This window comes from Aedes albopictus, chromosome 2 (genome assembly GCF_035046485.1).
Source record: "Aedes albopictus strain Foshan chromosome 2, AalbF5, whole genome shotgun sequence".
Classification (NCBI taxonomy): domain Eukaryota; kingdom Metazoa; phylum Arthropoda; class Insecta; order Diptera; family Culicidae; genus Aedes; species Aedes albopictus.
Genome location: NC_085137.1, coordinates 504,259,164 through 504,277,724, shown reverse-complemented (window position 1 = coordinate 504,277,724; position 18,561 = coordinate 504,259,164). Strand labels below are relative to the sequence as shown.

Genomic DNA, 18,561 nt, shown 5'->3' with positions numbered 1-18,561 from the left:
CTACTAGCCCTGTTAAGTATTCATACCTATACCTTAGTATACTAAGTTAGCATTAAGAAATCGAGGGGAAAAAACAAGTGAAATGTATTACTCCGCGTTATGCAAATCTGGACTGCCGCCCATTCCCGCAATAATGAAACGGAGGGCACCTGAATAAGGAACAGGGGGCGGGGTCTACGCGGGGTGTCTGCTCGTTTTGATTTCCTTGGACTTGACTGAAGTGCTCTGATGTGGTTGGTGGGCATGATGATTGAGTGTACGGCCCCCATTTCGTTGTATGTACCTATGATTTCATTACGTAACCACATCGACATGCAATAGGCATTAGGATGAGAACGTGCGGTCGGTTCTACATCAACCAGCAGTGTTGGCTGGACTTGCTTAAGCTTGATGTGGAAAGGTGCCAACTGAAGAACAGTATGTCAGAAGCGTAACCGAAGCTTCATAAGCGATTAGTGTGACCTACCGACCTACGACCATTCATAATTTACGACAGGCCATAAAACTGTATTTCCCGCGCGTTTTTACAAGGTCATGGGCTACACCTGCATCGAGCTCCGCAAAGCTACCATTCAGTTAAACAAAGCCAAAAGGGACTTTAAATGTGATATAAATCGAGAACACTTACTTTTAGTATTTCGTTCTGCTGGATGACGTGTATTGATAGCCTGTCGTGTCCACTACTGCTTCGAGTCGATGGTGATTAACTCCTTGACTCTGGAAACTGGCCGTCCGGGATCTTAAAAACAAAGTGTCCTTACGTGGTAGAGAATTGAGAAGCTCATAAAAATCTAACGAGATGCGTTGCTATTTCTTTTACATCTGACCACACTGCGAAATCACTACCGGAAGCTTAGGTTTATTGTTCGGTCCGGTGGGGACGTTTTCGATTTTCCGCATGATCAGCAACCCATCCAGCACTCTTCCGAACACGACGTGCTTATAGTCCAAAAAGTTGCACTTCGCACAGGTAATGAAGAACTGACACCCGTTGGTGTCCTTCCCGCTGTTGGCCATCGACAACAATCCGGGTGCTTCGTGTTTCAGCAGGAATCCTTCGTCCGGGAATGTACTGTTACCATAAATGCTCATCACTCCAGTTCCGTCACCCTGCCAATCGAAATAGAGAATCTCAATGAACCGAAAGAAACTTGACCACCTCACGTCCTCTTACATTGACAAAATCACCACCCTGGATCATGAAATCTTTTATCACCCGGTGGAAGCTGGAGCCCTTGTACCCGATCGGAACACCGTCCTTTTTGTACTCGCCGGTGCAAAACTGGCGGAAGTTTTCGCACGTCTTCGGAACCACGTCCGCAAACAGCTCGAACACCATTCGGCCGATTTCCTAATACGATACAGTTACCGAAAGTTTTCTGTTAACGACAAGACCAGAAATCAAAGAACAATAAACATCTTACCGAAGTTCCGACGGTAATGTCCATAAACACCACCGGATTGTTCGGGTGCCTAAGCTGCGATTGCATTTGATTCCAGGTGGGCATGTTTATTCCTACAGCGCTTAGCTACTAATCGTCCGGTACTAGTTAGTTATCTATTATGCTTTGTACATTCACCAAGTCCACTTTCTACGAGAGGCTTATATTCAACTTCCGGCTACCACCGAAGGTACTTCCAACCGCGATGAGGTTTTGTTTACAAATGATGCCGCGCTCGACGCTTGTTGGCTTCACACCACGAGCGAAGCGAACGTTTATCAAACGATGCGATGTGGCGGGACACGCTTAAAATGTTTCACACAACTTACAAAAACTTAAAATCTGTATTTTTAATCAACTCCTTGAGAGGTATTAATATTAAATATAATGCTAATCCATTATTGACGTGCATTTTTGAAAATAATTTTATTATAATGAAAAATCATGATTGCACATCAGATCTACTTTTCTGTGTGAATCAGATTTAGTACTTCCAGATAGCGCGTTGCGGCTTGCCGGGGTTCTCTCGGCTCTCGCAAGCTGTCAGCTGTTCGTGGTGCCCTGTGGTGTTGGTTTCTTTTCTCTTCCTTTCCGAAGGACGACCCCTCCTTTTCACCGTTTTGCAACGGCGCCCTTCGGATAAGATTTTTGCGCGAGAGCGAAGAAAAAGAGAACGCAAGGCGCGTGGTTTTGTTTTCGTTTTCGGACGGTCGGCGGTCGATGTCGTTTGAAGATTATCGAAATTTGAACGGAATATTGAATAATATTGTGTAATTTTAGTGAAACTAGTGCTTGATTTGTGGTAGTGGTTCGGTGCTTCGAGAAAAATCTGCGGATTACCATTGAAAAGCAGGCAAAAGGTACGTACTTTAACTTCGCGAATCCCGCTTTTGGCTTGTTTACTATCAGACCAGGGTTGAAGCGTGGATCTGAAAGGACAACGAAGTTGTTGGAAAAGGGTGAATCCTGCGGTACATATATTTATTTTGGACAGACTGAGCACAACGTGAGAAATGTCGTTCAATTTTCTAATGAATCAATTGGGTTTTTAAATTAAGAAAAATGTATTAATTTTTCGACTTTATACGAAAGGGCACTTCTTTCTGAACCACCATGATTTTTTTCAGATTTTTAGATCTTCATTTTGGTACCTAAAATCGATTTCCAAGAGATGTTTCGAAATCACCTTTTGACAGCTGGCCAACTGCTTGACAGCTCCGCCCAGTACAAAATGCGACGAGGGGTGATTCGACAAATCGCTCCCATACAAACTTCAAGCTGATTTTTAAATAGGTTCCCGGGCACTAAAATTCATGAAAATTTGGATTTCGGCTCAGTTTTGCATGCAGATTCAGAATATGGAGATATCTCAACACCGCTTAAGAAGCCAATTGATTATCTTACAAAATTACTAATACGCTTTGTTCGATTACTTATAAAATGAACAACCCTAACAATATGAACATCTCTAGCACCTTCTGTGCCGAAACACGAATTCTACACACACACCATGTATCTCTCCAAAAACATGAATAAAACAAGTTCTGTACAATCATTCAAGTGAATCGGTCGCGTTTGATTTTACTCTCGAAACCGAATGGCCGAGACGCCTAAAAACTAGAAAATTACAGTCCACTTTAGATCGGAAGGAACATTGTGGTCCTTCAACAGCCGGATTTGCAAAAAACCGGTGGATTTCGATTACCGTACCGTGTTTTCCCGTGAAAACCAAGACCGAACGCTCCTCCGCCGCGATTGATCGAGTGGTGATGCGCCAATCGGCGTTGCAAATGGCGGTCGCGCCGAGGATTGAAATTCGATTTGAGCATTCGTCCGCTGCTACCGGCCGGGTGTAGTGATTCGTTGGCTGCTGTTGCACGGAACGGTCACCTCAGTGAAAAAGATAAACGATTCGTGGTTTGGGGTCACCCGATAGTGGGTGTTCCGTTAGCCAGCCCAGTGAGAAGAAGATTGATTCCGGTTGAGCATTCGTCCGCCGCTGTCGGCCGAGTGTAGCGACGTCAGTCGCTTCGAGGAAAACGATTGTGAGCATCCATTACTGGTGGATGTGACGCTGAGTCGTCGCCAGTGAAAAAAAGAAGCCCTAACTGCAACAAGCGATCTGAGGCTGAACCATCGCGAGAAGAAGAAAAGTGTTTAGTGTTCGATTGGTGGATTTTGTTTTTGCAAATGGCGGGTGGTCAGTGCCATGTAGTTCGCAACAGTGAAGATGTATGCTACACCGCCGCCTAAGAAGGACAAAATTCCGAGAACGCCAATAAGTGAAGAAAAAGAAGTACAAAAACGAAAAGAAGAACTCGTGAAGATGGAAGAACAACTGAAAGTGCTGGTTCATCAGAGAGGGGCAGTGAAAGGGAAGTTGACGCGTGTGCAAAGTGCTTTGCGACATAGTGATGAAGATCCGAACCCGAACATTTTGAACGTTCACTTCCTGTAGCTTCACCAAAAGACGGTGGAGCATTGTTACCGCGAGTACAATGACTTTCAGAACAAGATTTATGCACTACCCCTCTCTGATGAACGCCGTGCTGAACAAACTGCAAAATACGTGGATTTCGAAACGCTCCACAACGACGTGGTCATCCGACTCAGTATGCTGCTAGAGCAGGCTACGAAGGCAGCGGTCGCCAACGCGGCTCCTGCTTCCAAATTGGTCGCCGGTCCCAGTGCGGCGCTCCAGAACCCTTCGCAGCAGTTGGTGTACCCAGCCCAGCCCTACCTACCCCCGTTACAAGTCCCGCTGCCGACCTTCGACGGGTCATATGAGAAATGGTTTTCCTTCAAATCGATGTTCACAACCGTCATGAATCGGTACAGACAGGAAGAGCCGGCGTTGAAATTATACCACCTTCGAAACTGCCTCGTCGGTCCAGCTGCCGGTGTCATCGACCAGGATCTAGTCAACAACAACGACTATGATGCCGCATGGTTGGTGTTGGAACAGAGATATGAAGATAAGCGAATCATTATCGACAAGCATATTGAGAACCTGTTTAACTTGCCAAAAGTTGGACAGGACAACGCGGTGAACATGAGGAAGATGATCGACGTTTGCATGAAGAATGTGGACGCCCTGAGGAATCAGCAGCTGCCAGTAGCTGGGCTTGCGGAACAGATGCTGGTGAACCTCATTGCTGCGAAGATGGACAAAAAGCTGCGTGTTGCCTGGGAAGCCCGTCAGAAAAAGGGAGTTCTGCCGACGTATGCTGCGACGCTGGATTTTCTACAAGAACAATGTCGAATCTACGAAAAGATCGACACGAAGTCGCCGACGGAGAGTGTAAAACCGAAGGTGGCAAAAGGCCACACACTAGTGTCAACCAGTGAAATGAAAAACGAACATAAGTGTCCAGTGTGTAAAGCAGCTCACGAACTTTGGAAATGTGAGTGTTTCAAGAACAAAAGTGTGAGTGAAAAATATGATGTACTGAAGCGATGCGGTGCCTGCTTCAACTGCTTGACCAGGGGACATCGAACCAACGCGTGTTCGTCGACACGTTCTTGTCGTGAGTGTAGCAAGAAACATCACACCTTGCTACACACCGAGGACGCTTCCAGGGCTGCAATTGCAAAGCCAACAGAATCCCCTGCGACACCGGAAGTGAAGCCAACCGGCACTCCGAACGCCGGTAATCCATCGGGAACGACGACTCTGTGTGCAAGTGTCGAAGGGACGACGAAACAAACGCTGCTGTCGACTGCAGTGGTGTTGGCGTATGGGTTGTGCAGCACTCCCTACCCATGCCGAGTGCTTCTGGATTCCGCATCGCAAATGAATTTTGTAACGGAAAGATTTGCGAATCTGCTGTCACTGAAACTGGACCCAGCTGATTATACAGTCAGTAGTCTGAACGGCAACCACACACGAATTCGTCGCATGCTGCGGACCACAGTAAAATCCTGCCACGGAGATTTTGCTGTCGACCTTGACTTGCTGGTGACTCCTCGTATCACTGGCGACTTGCCCGTGAAATCCTTCGATATTTCCGACTGGTCTATCCCAAGCAAGGAAGATTTAGCCGATCCAACATTCAACGAACGAGGACGCGTCGATATGTTAATTGGCGCTGAACACTTCTGGGATCTTCTGCAAAATGATCGGATCGAACTCGGCCCGAATTTGCCGACTCTGACCAGCACCAAGCTTGGTTGGATCGCCGGAGGAGTAATTGCGAGCGACGCGCCAGTTGTTGCGCACACCTTCTGTCAGACTGCCGAGGATGAACCCCTTATCGAGCTTCTGAAGAGTTTCTACAGAGTGGAAGCATGTGACGAGATTCGCCTGGTCCCTAAGGCGGATGACGAGCGGTGCGTAGAACATTTTTCTCGTACTCATCAGCGCACCGAAGCGGGGAGATATGTTGTTCAGCATCCCTTCAACGAACGAAGGCACGAGCTGGGCGATTCATGCGAAATGGCGCTGAGGCGCTTTCTGAACCTTGAACGAAAATTGGACAGGCAACCGGAATTAAAGGAGCAGTACTCGCAGTTCATTCGAGAATACCAGCAGCTGGGCCACATGCGCGAGGTGCAGGTGGATCACAAGGAGGATCCCGGCTCGGTATATTATCTACCCCATCACTGCATACTGCGGCCAACGAGCGCGACGACCAAACTGAGGGTCGTATTTGATGGTTCTGCCAAATCATCTTCCGGAGTTTCCATCAACGACGTTCTGATGACCGGGCCAACCATTCAGAATGACCTCTTCGCAATTCTTCTACGATTCAGGGGATTTCAGTATGTCTTCACGCTGGATATTCCCAAGATGTTCCGCCAGGTCGACGTACACCCGCAAGACACGAAATATCAACGTATTTTCTGGCGGTATAATCGAGAGGAACCTGTGACCGTTCAGGAGCTAACAACGGTTACGTACGGGCTCGCACCATCCCCGTTTCAGGCGACCATGGCGCTCAAGCAGACTGCTGTGGATCATCAGGACGAATTTCCTGGAGCTGTGAAGGTCATCGAGAAGGGTACGTACATGGACGACATCCTTACTGGTGCTGATTCTATAGCAGCAGCTTGCCAATTGCAACAAGAAGTGACAGATGTTCCTGATGCTCTGCGGGGCAACTCTTTCGAAGTGACGGACGATAACTCGAAAACGACAGTGAAGACGTTGGGCGTGACGTGGAATCCAGCCGAGGATTGGTTTTCCGTGTCAGTTTCCGAAGCCATCATCGATGAATTGACGAGGAGAAAACTGTTGAGTCAGCTGGCAAAAATATTCGATCCTCTGGGCTTTTTTGGTCCGGTGCTCACAACTGCGAAATTGATGCTACGAGAGGTCGGTGAACTGCAAATCGACTGGGATGATGCGGTACCCGGCGAAATCAATTCTAAATGGCGAAGCTTGCGAAACGAAATGGTTCTTCTGAACGATATGCATATGCCAAGGTGGATCTCCTGGGAGGGGCCGCTTCAACTGGAACTGCACGGCTTCTCGGATGCCTCCGACTTGGCCTACGGGGCATGCTTGTATACGCGAGGAGTTTTTCCTGACGGTTCCGTGCGAATGAACCTGATTTGCAGCAAGTCTCGTATCCTGCCAAAAAAGAAAGCAAAGGAAATAGCTATTACGACTCCTCGTGCTGAGCTCCTGGCGGCATTACTGCTCGCCAAACTGATTGTGAAGTTTTTGGACGCCACTGAGTTGGAATTTTCATCGATCAACCTCTGGAGCGACTCCAGAATCGTGTTGGCATGGATCGGGAAGTCACCGCACATGCTGAACACCTACGTCTCGAATCGGGTAAGTGAGATTCAAAGCTTAATTCCAAATTTCCATTGGCGCTACATACCTACGGACGAAAATCCTGCTGACCTGATATCCCGGGGAGAGCAACCGAAGAAGCTTTTGGCATCCAAGATATGGTGGCACGGCCCGCCTATGCTGAATGCTCTTACCGACGCGGAGGATGGACCACAAATACCTGATGGAGAGCTCCCTGAAATGCGGGCCGGAGTTGCACTGGCTTTGACGACTCCCGTTCGACGAATGACAATTTTTGACAGAGTGAGCAGCTTTACCAAGGTCGTGCGGTGCATGGCCTACTTGACGCGCTTTGCAAGGTACATCATGTCCCACAAGACGAAGGTGGTGAAGGGCCCGCTCGCGGCTGAAGAAATCATGAAGGCGATCCTGTTGATAGTGCGAATGGTCCAACATGAAGCGTTCTAGTCAGAAATACGTGCACTACGGGACGGTGCTGACACAAAGCATCGGCTGAATGGATTGAAAGCGTTCTTGGACAACGAAGATGGTATCCTGCGAGTAGGAGGCCGGATCAAGCGAGCCTTCATTCCCTACGACAGTCGTCATCAAATGATACTTCCAGCGAAGCATCCGATCACCGAAGCACTCGTCCGACATTTGCATCAGGAGAATCTGCACATCGGGCAGAAGGGTCTGCTCGGCATTGTACGACAACGCTACTGGCCGTTGAATGTGAAGGCCACGATTCGTAAGGTAATTCGGAATTGTATGGTCTGTTTCAAGGCGAACCCACTGAAAACGACGCAAATGATGGGTGACCTACCGTCCTACCGGATTCGACCAGCTCCCGTGTTCTCAAACACCGGAGTTGACTACGCTGGGCCTTTTTGGATTAAATCGTCTTCTACGGCACGTAAACCTTTCATCACTAAGGGGTACGTGTGCTTATTTGTATGTATGCAGACCCGTGCTATTCATCTTGAATTGGTCTGTGATCTAACGACGGATGCGTTTCTCGCAGCATTGAGACGCTTCACAAGCCGACGAGGATGTCCGAAGACGCTGCGTTCCGATAATGCGACCAACTTTGTTGGAGCCAAGACGGAGTTACACGAGTTATGGCAACTGTTCCAGAACCAGTATGCTACCAAGAATATCATTAGCTTCTGCACCGAAAAGGGAATAGACTGGTCGTTCATCCCGCCAAGAAGCCCCCACTTTGGCGGAATATGGGAGGCCGGAGTCAAGCAGGTCAAACACCACTTGACCCGAATCGTTGGGGACCGGAAGCTGTCGTACGAAGAGTTGTACACCACCCTAACGCAAATTGAAGCGGTGCTAAATTCAAGGCCGCTGGCGCCTTGCTCAGACGATCCAAGCGACTATACTGCAATAACACCAGCACACTTTTTGATCGGGCGTGAGATGCAAGCGGTTGCGGAACCATCCTACCTCGACCTGAAACCGAGTACTCTATCGAGGTGGCAACTTGTGCAAAGCATGGTTCAACACTTTTGGAAGAGATGGACCGCGGAGTATCTTCCGGAGCTCCAGAATCGGCAGAAGTGGTTGAAGACGAGAAAGATCGAGATCAACGCTCTAGTGCTACTGATGGACAAAAACCTCCCACCTTTACAGTGGGCACTAGGAAGGATAACTGCGACACATCCAGGTGATGACGGCGTGACACGCGTCGTTACAGTGAGAGTTTCAAGCGGAGCGGAGTTTAAGAGGGCAGTCACTGAAGTTTGTTTTTTGCCGTTAGACGAAGATAAAGATTGAAATGTGTATTTCAACCCGGGGAGTATGTTCGATTACTTATAAAATGAACAACCCTAACAATATGAACATCTCTAGCACCTTCTGTGCCGAAACACGAATTCTACACACACACCATGTATCTCTCCAAAAACATGAATAAAACAAGTTCTGTACAATCATTCAAGTGAATCGGTCGCGTTTGATTTTACTCTCGAAACCGAATGGCCGAGACGCCTAAAAACTAGAAAATTACAGTCCACTTTAGATCGGAAGGAACACGCTTGTATTATGGCTGTACTTTGCGTATCTGGTGACAAAAACCTTAACGAGAGCACTTTAAACTGAGGCTTCATCACTTCAGCAGGACCTTCACTGGTAATTTCACAAGGGAACTCACGAAGAACTCCCTTAAGAAATTCTTAAAGATATTACCAAATAGGGGGATTAGGGGCATAATGGACTAGGGTGGCCCACACATATATGAAAAACAAAAATTTCGAAAAGTAATAATAGTCTTACCTCCTAAATCAGTTGTTTTGGACTCTCAGAAGCTACGTTCAAAATTTGAGCAAAATCGGTTGAGCCTAAGGGGGCGCTCAAAACGCTTGAAGTTTGTATGGGAAAACTTGGCGAAATGCACGCATAAATTTTAAGTTTTCGAATTTTACCGCTAGGTGGCGCTGTAAGCGTTCAATAATCAAACCCTTTGGTATTATTGTAGGTGACTATATGCCAGAGAACTTTGTCGAAGACCGCGAAGTGATCTGACGACTGTGAAAAAAGTTATACCCTAGGCAAAGTGAGGCAAAGTATTGAGATTTTATTATTAGATGTTTCAAGGCCTCTCTGAGGTTTGTTTACAATCTGTCGCGTCGAACATCAACCGTGCCTGTTAGGAACACAGTAGTTGGACAAGACCTTCCCGATAATTACCACCATCGCATCTGCTGCTTCTTCCGACAAGTTTGGTTCAACTCGGTACCGGAGTACATCCAGCAACATCTTCCCAGAAGCCAGATGGACCGTACACGAAATTTCGCGATGCCAGTCAACACTACCACCTCAAGGAAAAGCCTGCTAAACTACGGAGTAGCTGTTTGGAATCGTCTTCCAATTGATATTGTCGGGCCGCCAACAAACCGGACTTCGCACAATCAAGTCGCGACGCGACCCAACTCGCGACGTTTTTTAATCATGTCAAAAGTAGTGCGCATCCTTCCCGTTGTTGTCAGCAACACAGCGCACTAGATGCGAAACAGTTGCGACACTTGTGGACCAAGAAAATTGCAATTTTTGTTTGAATGTCGGTCTTGATTCCAACCGGATAGACAATATTAAGATGAAACCTTCTGTTTCTACCTTCAAATCAGCTTTGCGAGTACCTCATCACTGAATCGATATAGAATAATTCTATATCATCTAATTATTAGCACCTTAGCACTGTTAATTGTTATCTATTAGTTATCCCATCAGTATTGTTTTTTCCCCTCAAAGTTTCCTTGACCCGATAAATGTACAAGATGGTTCACGTATGATTAATAAATTCAATTACAATTACAATTACAATTATTGATATTATTCCTTTACATGTATTGGAAAAATAACAATTAAGTTTATCCTCACTTTTCCTAGGGTATAACTTTTTTCACAGACGTTGGATCACTTTGCGGTCTTCGAAAAAGTTGTTTGGCATATAGTCACCTACAATAATACCAAAGGGTTTGATTATCGAACGCTTACAGCGCCACCTAGTGGCAAAATTCGAAAATTTAAAATTTCTGCATACATTTGGCCAAGTTTTCCCATACAAACTTCAAGCGTTTTGACCCCTTAGGCTCCACCGATTTCGCTTAAATTTTGAACGTAGCTTCTGGGAGTCCAAAACCACTGATTGAGGAGGTAAGACTTGCCATTTTTATATTATCAGTTGGCTTACATCTTTAACTTGTTTTCTGCATATTTCAATCATTTACAGCAGGTAGAATGTCTTTATTGTGAAGAAATAATGAATTGTATACCGCGTGTTTTTCAGGGTAGGCAGGAAAGGTACGGAGCGAAATGGAGACCCATCGGGGCATAATGGACACCCCTGCATATTTTATGCTAATTCTTTGATTACATCGACCAGTTAAGTAATTTGCCTACGGAGATCAATTCCACAGATATAATACTCTATCTTAGACGAGTTTACATAACATCAAAGTAAATTAAATTAACTAGAGGCTACAATATTCGGAATGATTTTTTTCCTAACTCTGTAAACGCCTAACAATATGCAATGCGCGTACATCCATTCGTGAAATCCCTAGAGGGATTCCTGCAGGTATCACAATAAGAATTTCTGGAGGAGACCTAGGAGGTATTGCTGACACATTAGAGGCAGCAGGAATCGCTTATGGAATCCCAGGAGGAGTTCCTGGATGAAAGTCAAGAGGGGTTCCTGGAGGAATCCAATGATAAATATTTGGAGAAATCCCAGGAAAAAAATCCTTTTAAGATTTCCAGGAAGAAACACTGAAGGCAATGCTCCTATGAAGATTGCCTTGAATAATCCCAGCAATTTTGTGGAGGAATCCCTGGAGAAATTCTTAGAAGAATTCCCAGAAGAATTCCGTGAGGTATTTCAGTAAGTATTTTAGGAGGAGTCCTAGGAGGAATTGCTGGAAGAACCACATCAGGAATACCTTGAGAAATCCAGCTGAAATTTCTGGAGGAAGAGCATGAGAAGCTTATGAGAGAATCCTTGGTTAAAAATTCCTGGAGGAATCACCGGAGAGCTTCTGAAGAAATCACAGGAAAAATCTCAAGAAGTATTATTTGCAGGATTCTGGGATGTATCATTGTAGAAATCTCAGCATAAATCCTAGGAGTAATTGCTGGAGGAAACTACACAGGAAATGCCTGGGAGAATCCAAAGAAAAAATCCTTGGAATACCTAGAGAAGTCCCTGCAAGAACCGGTAAAGGTATTTTGAAAGAACTTATAACGAAGGCCCTGATTGAATCGCAGAAGGAATTTCTGAAGGAATCTCAGGAAGATTTTCCGGAAGAATTTCAGCCACAATGCTAGGATAAAGCCTGTATCCGCAATAATCGGGACGCAGAAGTACGTCAGTAGCTCTGTAATGAATCGGTAAAATTGGCCAAATAATTGACTGAGAACTCTTTGGTGTATGTGTATTATTTGTGCCAAATTTCATAGAAATCGATGCTTTACTTTTAACTGTGGATGAAAAACAAACAGACGTGGTTTTGAGCATTTTGTACAATCATCAATTTTCTTTCGCATACTAAATGTTTCTTTTACGCTACAGTTTAAAGTACTGTGATGATAATTATGAAATTTCGTTAGCAGTTATGATACTTATAGAGATACTTCCTTGCAAAATTTCATCAACTTTGATCAATTGGTTTCAAAGCTACTGGTGTTAGTGAATATTTTTCGTGTTTTTCATGTGCGATTTTTGTCTATTCATAACTTTTGAATTCCTCTGCTTATTTTCATGAAATTTTCACAGAAGTTAGTTGATTATATGTGTATTATGCCTGCAAAATTTGATGATTATTGATATAGTTCTTTCAATAATACAATCGAAGCAATAAAGGGTGCTGACTAATTGTTGTCAGAGGGGCTGAGATCACGTTCAGTCATAATAAATGTTTCGACTATAAAATTGTTGATAGTGCATCGATTTTTTTGAAATTTTGCCAATGCAACAAATGCAGATTGAGAGTTTTGTGTTCAAAATTTCAGCCAATTCCTTTGCCAAATTCAAAAGTTACAGCACTGACAAGCAAAACTAGGGGCTGTACAAAATTCAATGGCGCACATTTTACTCTTTCGTTGCTACAACAAAAAGTACTGCACCGATTTACATGAAATTTTGTAGGTAAAATGAACACATCATAAGATGTTATTAGACAAAATTTGAGCAATTTTAATGCATCTATTGCAGAGTTACAGCTGTATTTCTGTGTCCCGATTATTGCGGATACAGGCTTTAAATTCGTATAGGAATCATTAGAAGAATTTCTGGACGTATTCTAGTAAGAATTTATGGAGGAATCGCTGGAAGAACCGCAGGAAAACTTGTTTGAGGCATCTTTGAAGGAAGGCCACAAAGAGTTTATGCAGGAATTTCTGGAGGAATCTTTGGATAAAATCTCTGAAGGAATTCCTGGATGAGTGCTTGGAGAAATCCGTGGTAGAACAATCAAAGAAATTTCTTCAAGAACTCCAGGAAGCTTGCCTGGAATGATCCCGGTAAAAATCCAGGAGACAGCTCTAGAAGAATCCGTAGCATAATTTCTAAAGTTTCACAGTTAGAATTTCTGGAGCAAGAATAGCTGGAATAACCGCAGGAATAGCTTGAGGAATCCCAGCTGGAATATCTGGAGGAATTCTTAGAATCAGGAATACCGGCGGTATCCTAAAAGTAATTCCCCTAAAAATGCCTGGAGGATGCCTGGAAATCTCAGGAGGATTTCCTGAAAGTAATGCAGCAAGTATGTATGCCAGAAGAATTCCCTAGAAGTATTTCTGAAGGAGTTCTAATGGGGATTGCTTGAAGAATTCCAGCTGGAATTCATGGAGGAAGAGCAATAGAAGTTCTTGGAGAAATCTTCTGTGGAATTTTTGGAAGAAACTCTGGAGGAAGTCCTGGATAAATCCTTGAAGAAATCTCTGGAAAAATCACCGAAGGGATTTTTAGAAAAATCCAAGGGAGATTTTCTGGAAGAATTTCTGAAACTTCCCTAGTAGAATACCTGAAGGTACCATATTGAGAATTTTTAGAGGAGTTCTAAGAGAAATTTCTGCAAGAATCGCAGCAGAAGTTTCTTGAGGAATCCTAGCCACAATTCCCGGAGAAAGGCTAATATAAGCTCCTGGAGGAATTCCATGAGAAATTTCTGGAAGAATATCTGAATAAAATCTCTGAAGGAATTCCTGAAAGAATCACCGGAGAAACTTCTGAAAGGATCCCAGGAAGATTGTCTTGAATAATTCCGCAAGAAATTCCTGAAGGAATCCCAATAGATTTTTTTTAGAGGAATCCCTAGAAGAATTCCGAGAATTTGCTAAGAAATCCTAGAAGAAAATGCTGGACCAATCTCTGCAGAAATTTCTAGTATGTACAGGGGGTGGCCAAAATGTTTGGGATAGGCAACTTTTTTTTCTCTCACAATAAAGTTCAACATGCTATAATTTTTCATAGAGTGCATCGAAAAATCTCAAATTTTGACTGTTTGTCAACCTATTATATGTGCATCATTGGTACAAATTTGGGCGCAATTGATCAATCTTCCGCAAAGTTAGAACCGTTCCGGTAAAACACTATTTTTAAGCCAACTAATTTTTGAGCTGTTATATCTCGGAAACCAGTGAACCGAATTGAATGAAATTATGAACCCTCTGTACAACCCCATCAGGACTGCCTGGAGAATCCTAAGGGAAGTTTATTGAAAGAATAACCGGTAGGAATCCATAAGAAAACCTAGAGAAATCACTGTATAAATAGATAGAGGTATTTCTGGAGAAATCCATAGAGAGTCTGTTGATTCTGACCAATAGGCGACAACATACGCGCCAACTTGTGACGTAGTTGGGGGGGCGAGGCCTCTCAAAACCAATCAAATTCGGAATATTTCGACGCAGTTCATCTAGTTTAGGCATATTTACGTGAAAACTAGTGCATTGAGGTGAAAAAAGATTAATTTTGTCCAATTTTGGAGAGCTTCGCCCCCCCAACTACGTCACAAGTTGGCGCCTATGGGCGACAAACATATCTAAAGGTCCAATCTGCAAAAGAGAGGCTCTCTTTGTTCCGGATCTCTTTAAATTATAACGATGTCACTGTGAACATTTTGACAATTTGTGATGTAAAGATCGACAAAGGATTGTTTAATCTACCTTCCGATGCAAGAAGTAAATCAAATTTTATAAATACTAGCACGTTATAATCGAAAGAGAGGTGATTTAAAGAGAGCCTCTCATATGCACTTAGGACCTATAGAAATGTTTGGCCTGAATATCCTAAACGCCAAAGCGTACAACAAGTATTTAAGTAATTCTGAGTGTGCTTAAGTTTTGTTGAAATGTGCCGTTCATAAATTTTAGAATTATTGTGTTAAGTTTTAAATTTTAGGTGTCTGTCAAGAAAAGATTCTAGGGGGTGCCAAATTTGTTCTAGGGGGTGCCAGGCACCCCTGGAACCCCCCCTAGCTACGCCAATGGTGCTCATAGAACACTAAGCTGAGAAGCAGGCTTTGTCCCAGTGAGGACGTTACGCCAAAAAGAAGAACAAGAAGATGGATGTCGGTAGAACTTTGAAGCGGTACAAGCTGGCAAGGCGCACGTGGAGATTATCCTGCTATTCAAACCGGTAAACTACGTCCACGTCCGGGAAGCAGGGACAGCTCAGCAAGTGGGGCCCAAACTGGTTTGAGAGGTTTTGAGGGCGCGGGTCTAACCAGGCGAGTCGAGCTTTTCCATAAGCTGATCAAAACGTCATCGTGTGATTCGATGGACGACTAGGTCAACCAAATCGTAACGACACCGCATCACCTAGACGTGATTTGATTGAAGATTACGAAAGAGAGAGCTCCCCGATGAGTATCGTCCCATGATCATGGCCCTCGAGAACTCATAAGCACCGATCACCGGAGATGTCATTAAAACGAAGTTGCTCCCAAATGTCCCAGGTTCCGTACGTGGATTCGGCACTGGCTACTACTGGTAAAAGCGGTAGCAGAAACGGTAAGCAAACCAAGAAGGTGGGTCTCCCAAGAGGTCCGAAGTGTCGAAAATGTCACAAATTCGGGCACATCGCGAAGGATTGCAAAACTTCAGCACCCAAAAGCAACGCATTTTGCAGTGTACCAGTTCCCGGACCTTGGATCCCTCTAGAGGACTGCTGAAGCTCAGTAAAAGCAGCCGAGATCACTGTCGGGTACGTTAAACGGCAACAGAGTCGACGGAACAAACGGTTCGATGAAAGAAGTGCGGAGTGCTTCTGGAGGAGAAGAACACAGGGCGGGCTTGAATGCTGCAGCATTGAACCCCGCAGAATGTGGAACGATGTAAACGGAAGGGAAAAGAGCAGACCCGTTTGTTTAGAGAAAAAGAGTCGAGTGCGAGAAAATGGAACTGCTGTACTGTTCGCAAAACACGCGTAAGTTCTACCAGAAGATCAACGTGCTCCGCGAAGGCTTCGTGTCGCGAGCCGAAATGTGAAAAGATAAGGATGGGAACCTCTTGACGGACGGACTTGAGATGATTGGAAGGTGGAAGCAGCACTTCGATGTGCACCTAAATGGTGAGGAGCACGCAGGCACGGAGGACCAAGGTCACGGAATGAGCTACTACCCGCATAATAAAATACAGTTTGCCATGCCTTCCAAACAGTAAATTCCCTCTAACTGGTAATGTTACTCTATGTCAAATAGGCGAGTTCATGTTGAAACATATGAATCCGAAAATTTCGTACCATGAATACTTATTTGAATCAAGTATATCAAATAGTAACAGTATGGCATAGTATACATGCACTGTTAAATAATATGGGGATAAAAGTCGCTCTAAATTGTAGCAACATAAACTCACCTTATAACATATGGTTAGCTTTCATATTTGAGCAACGCACTCACACCTGTGTGTTTCACTGTGCACAACATTTTCTCAACAGTTTGGCAAATTGTAGCGCTCATTAGTAGTAGTGAGCGGCATAATTGACAACAAACCGCACTTCTTTCTTATCGGGCAGCAGCAGACGACCAATTTAATGTAAAATAGTTTCTACAAAATCCGGCCTAATCAGCTCCGAATTAGGAATCTTCGTGAAAGCGCAGAGAGGATTTGCCGGAGCGAAAACCTGGATCACAAGGTAAGTTAGTTTTGGAACTGTTGATGATCGTTCAATTGAAATACTCTGGTACTCCGTTGCAGCTTAGGTCCTCGAAGGAAAATGCCACACATCGGCTGGAAGAACTCAAAATGTGCTGCAGACGTACCAGCAGGATACAAGGCGATTAGAAATCCGCTCCCACCGCAGGAAGTTTTAATCACCGCTACCGGGCGTACGATAGGTAACCTCGCGAGTGGAGGAATTTCAGCAGCCCTCGGAATGGCCCGAGATGCTTCTTCTTCAATGCAGATTGCGCTGCTCGATATGATGCGAGGAGGTCTTACGAGAAAGGTAAACCATCTTCTTCATCCACAAATATAATGACAAATATTGATTGAATAAAAAAATATCCGGTGAACGCACAACCGCCCTTTTATTTTTAAACGGTTCAAATGCACAAGACCCATATATCAAAAGCTTAAAAAAACATGGAAAACCATAAATCAATAATAACACATACAGTGTTCGTTTTTCTTCCAGATTTATTGTTAAACTGCTCTCCAACCATTTTCTATGCAGTGAATTGTCTGAAAAACTGGATAATATATTGACCGTATTCTTTACTGTATTGCGAAAAATTTGTTCGGGAAAACGAGCGATTTTTTATGGTAACCAATCTTAACCGCCTATTCCACAAACTGTAAATTGGCGAATAACCATTTCTCAAACTGGCAAATCTGTACCTGGAATGGTTAGCTTACTGTTATCTACAATAGTTTGAGAAATGGTTAAATGACAATTGCTACTGGTCATCTACAGTATGAGAAACGTTGCATTTACAGTTTATGATTATGCGGGTAGGTACGAAGATACTACTAGGTACGAAGATGGGATCTGTCCAACTCCCACGCTGAGAGAAGGTAAGGATGTCATTCACCACCTCCAAATCAACAAAGCAGATGGTAAGGATGGTATCGCAGATGAACTCAACAATATGAGCTTAGAAAAGTTGGCCACCTGTCTACAGCAGGTAACATATTTTGGAAACTGAACAGTTAACGGAGGATCAGAATAGAGGAGTAATCTGCTCTTGGAGAATATTTAGAATGTGAGAACTTCAGAGCAATAACCATTTTGGATACCAGTGCTATCCCTAATCATCTTCCATCATCGTCTGTCACCTAAAACGAAGTTCGTGGAAATTTATCAAGCCGCCTTCATCGACAGCCGGTCAAAAACTCCGTTCATCGTCCTCAAGGCGTACTACGGCAATATCGACCGCACAGAGCTATGGAAAATCATGGGCGAGAACGGCTTTCTTGGAAATCTGATAAGAATGATCAATGCAACGATGGTAGACGGGGTACAAAACTGCATTGGGATTTCGGGTGAACTGTCCACTTCATTTGGATCTCGCCCAGGACTACGAAAAGGCGAAAGACTCTCATTCCTACTCTTTACCATCGTTCTGGAAGGTGTAAAGTGACGAGCCAGGATATTATTTTCATTTTATTTATTATCGCAAAAATATTTAGGACGGTGTCAGAGCTGTACAGCCGCCCAAAATACGACGCAAAAAAGGTCGGACTGATGGTGAAAGCGTCAAAAACAAAGTGCATGCTACGGGCTGTAGGAAAAACTGTGGTCAAAGAAGATTCAACCCAGCACCAAATGTACCATGTACAAAGAGTTATGTGGCCAGTGGTCATCTATATGGATACGAGACATGGACCATGCTCGAAGAAGGCATGCAAGCACTCGGAGTTTTCGAG

The 18,561-nt window shown here is 44.3% G+C and overlaps 3 protein-coding genes and 1 long non-coding RNA gene across 6 annotated transcripts in view; 3 read left to right on the top strand and 1 right to left on the bottom strand.

The window, feature by feature from the left end:
* Window positions 1-628: 628 nt before the first annotated feature.
* On the bottom strand, window positions 629-1,693 carry LOC109410099 (peptidyl-prolyl cis-trans isomerase H). The gene is made up of 3 exons (XM_019683639.3): window positions 1,425-1,693; window positions 1,175-1,351; window positions 629-1,110 (listed from the first exon to the last, which is right to left on the bottom strand). The coding sequence occupies exons 1-3, from the start codon at window positions 1,506-1,508 to the stop codon at window positions 817-819; spliced, it is 555 nt and encodes a 184-aa protein (XP_019539184.3). The 5' UTR covers window positions 1,509-1,693; the 3' UTR covers window positions 629-816.
* A 480-nt stretch (window positions 1,694-2,173) lies between these two features.
* The window catches only part of LOC109407819 (ribonuclease P protein subunit p25-like protein), a 606,744-nt gene continuing 590,356 nt past the window's right edge, over window positions 2,174-18,561 (top strand). For all 3 annotated transcript variants that reach the window (XM_029870337.2, XM_062854475.1, XM_062854477.1), the window contains exon 1: window positions 2,174-2,302. The gene's annotated coding sequence lies outside the window, so the exon portion shown is untranslated. The remainder of the gene's footprint in view (window positions 2,303-18,561) is intronic.
* On the top strand, window positions 3,673-16,179 carry LOC134286981 (uncharacterized). The gene is made up of 4 exons (XM_062848697.1): window positions 3,673-3,792; window positions 3,901-7,620; window positions 7,690-8,886; window positions 16,063-16,179. The coding sequence occupies exons 1-4, from the start codon at window positions 3,673-3,675 to the stop codon at window positions 16,177-16,179; spliced, it is 5,154 nt and encodes a 1,717-aa protein (XP_062704681.1).
* LOC134287510 (uncharacterized) lies at window positions 16,315-17,214 on the top strand. Its single transcript, XR_009997353.1, has 2 exons — window positions 16,315-16,828; window positions 16,891-17,214. It is a non-coding gene; the product is annotated as an uncharacterized LOC134287510 (long non-coding RNA).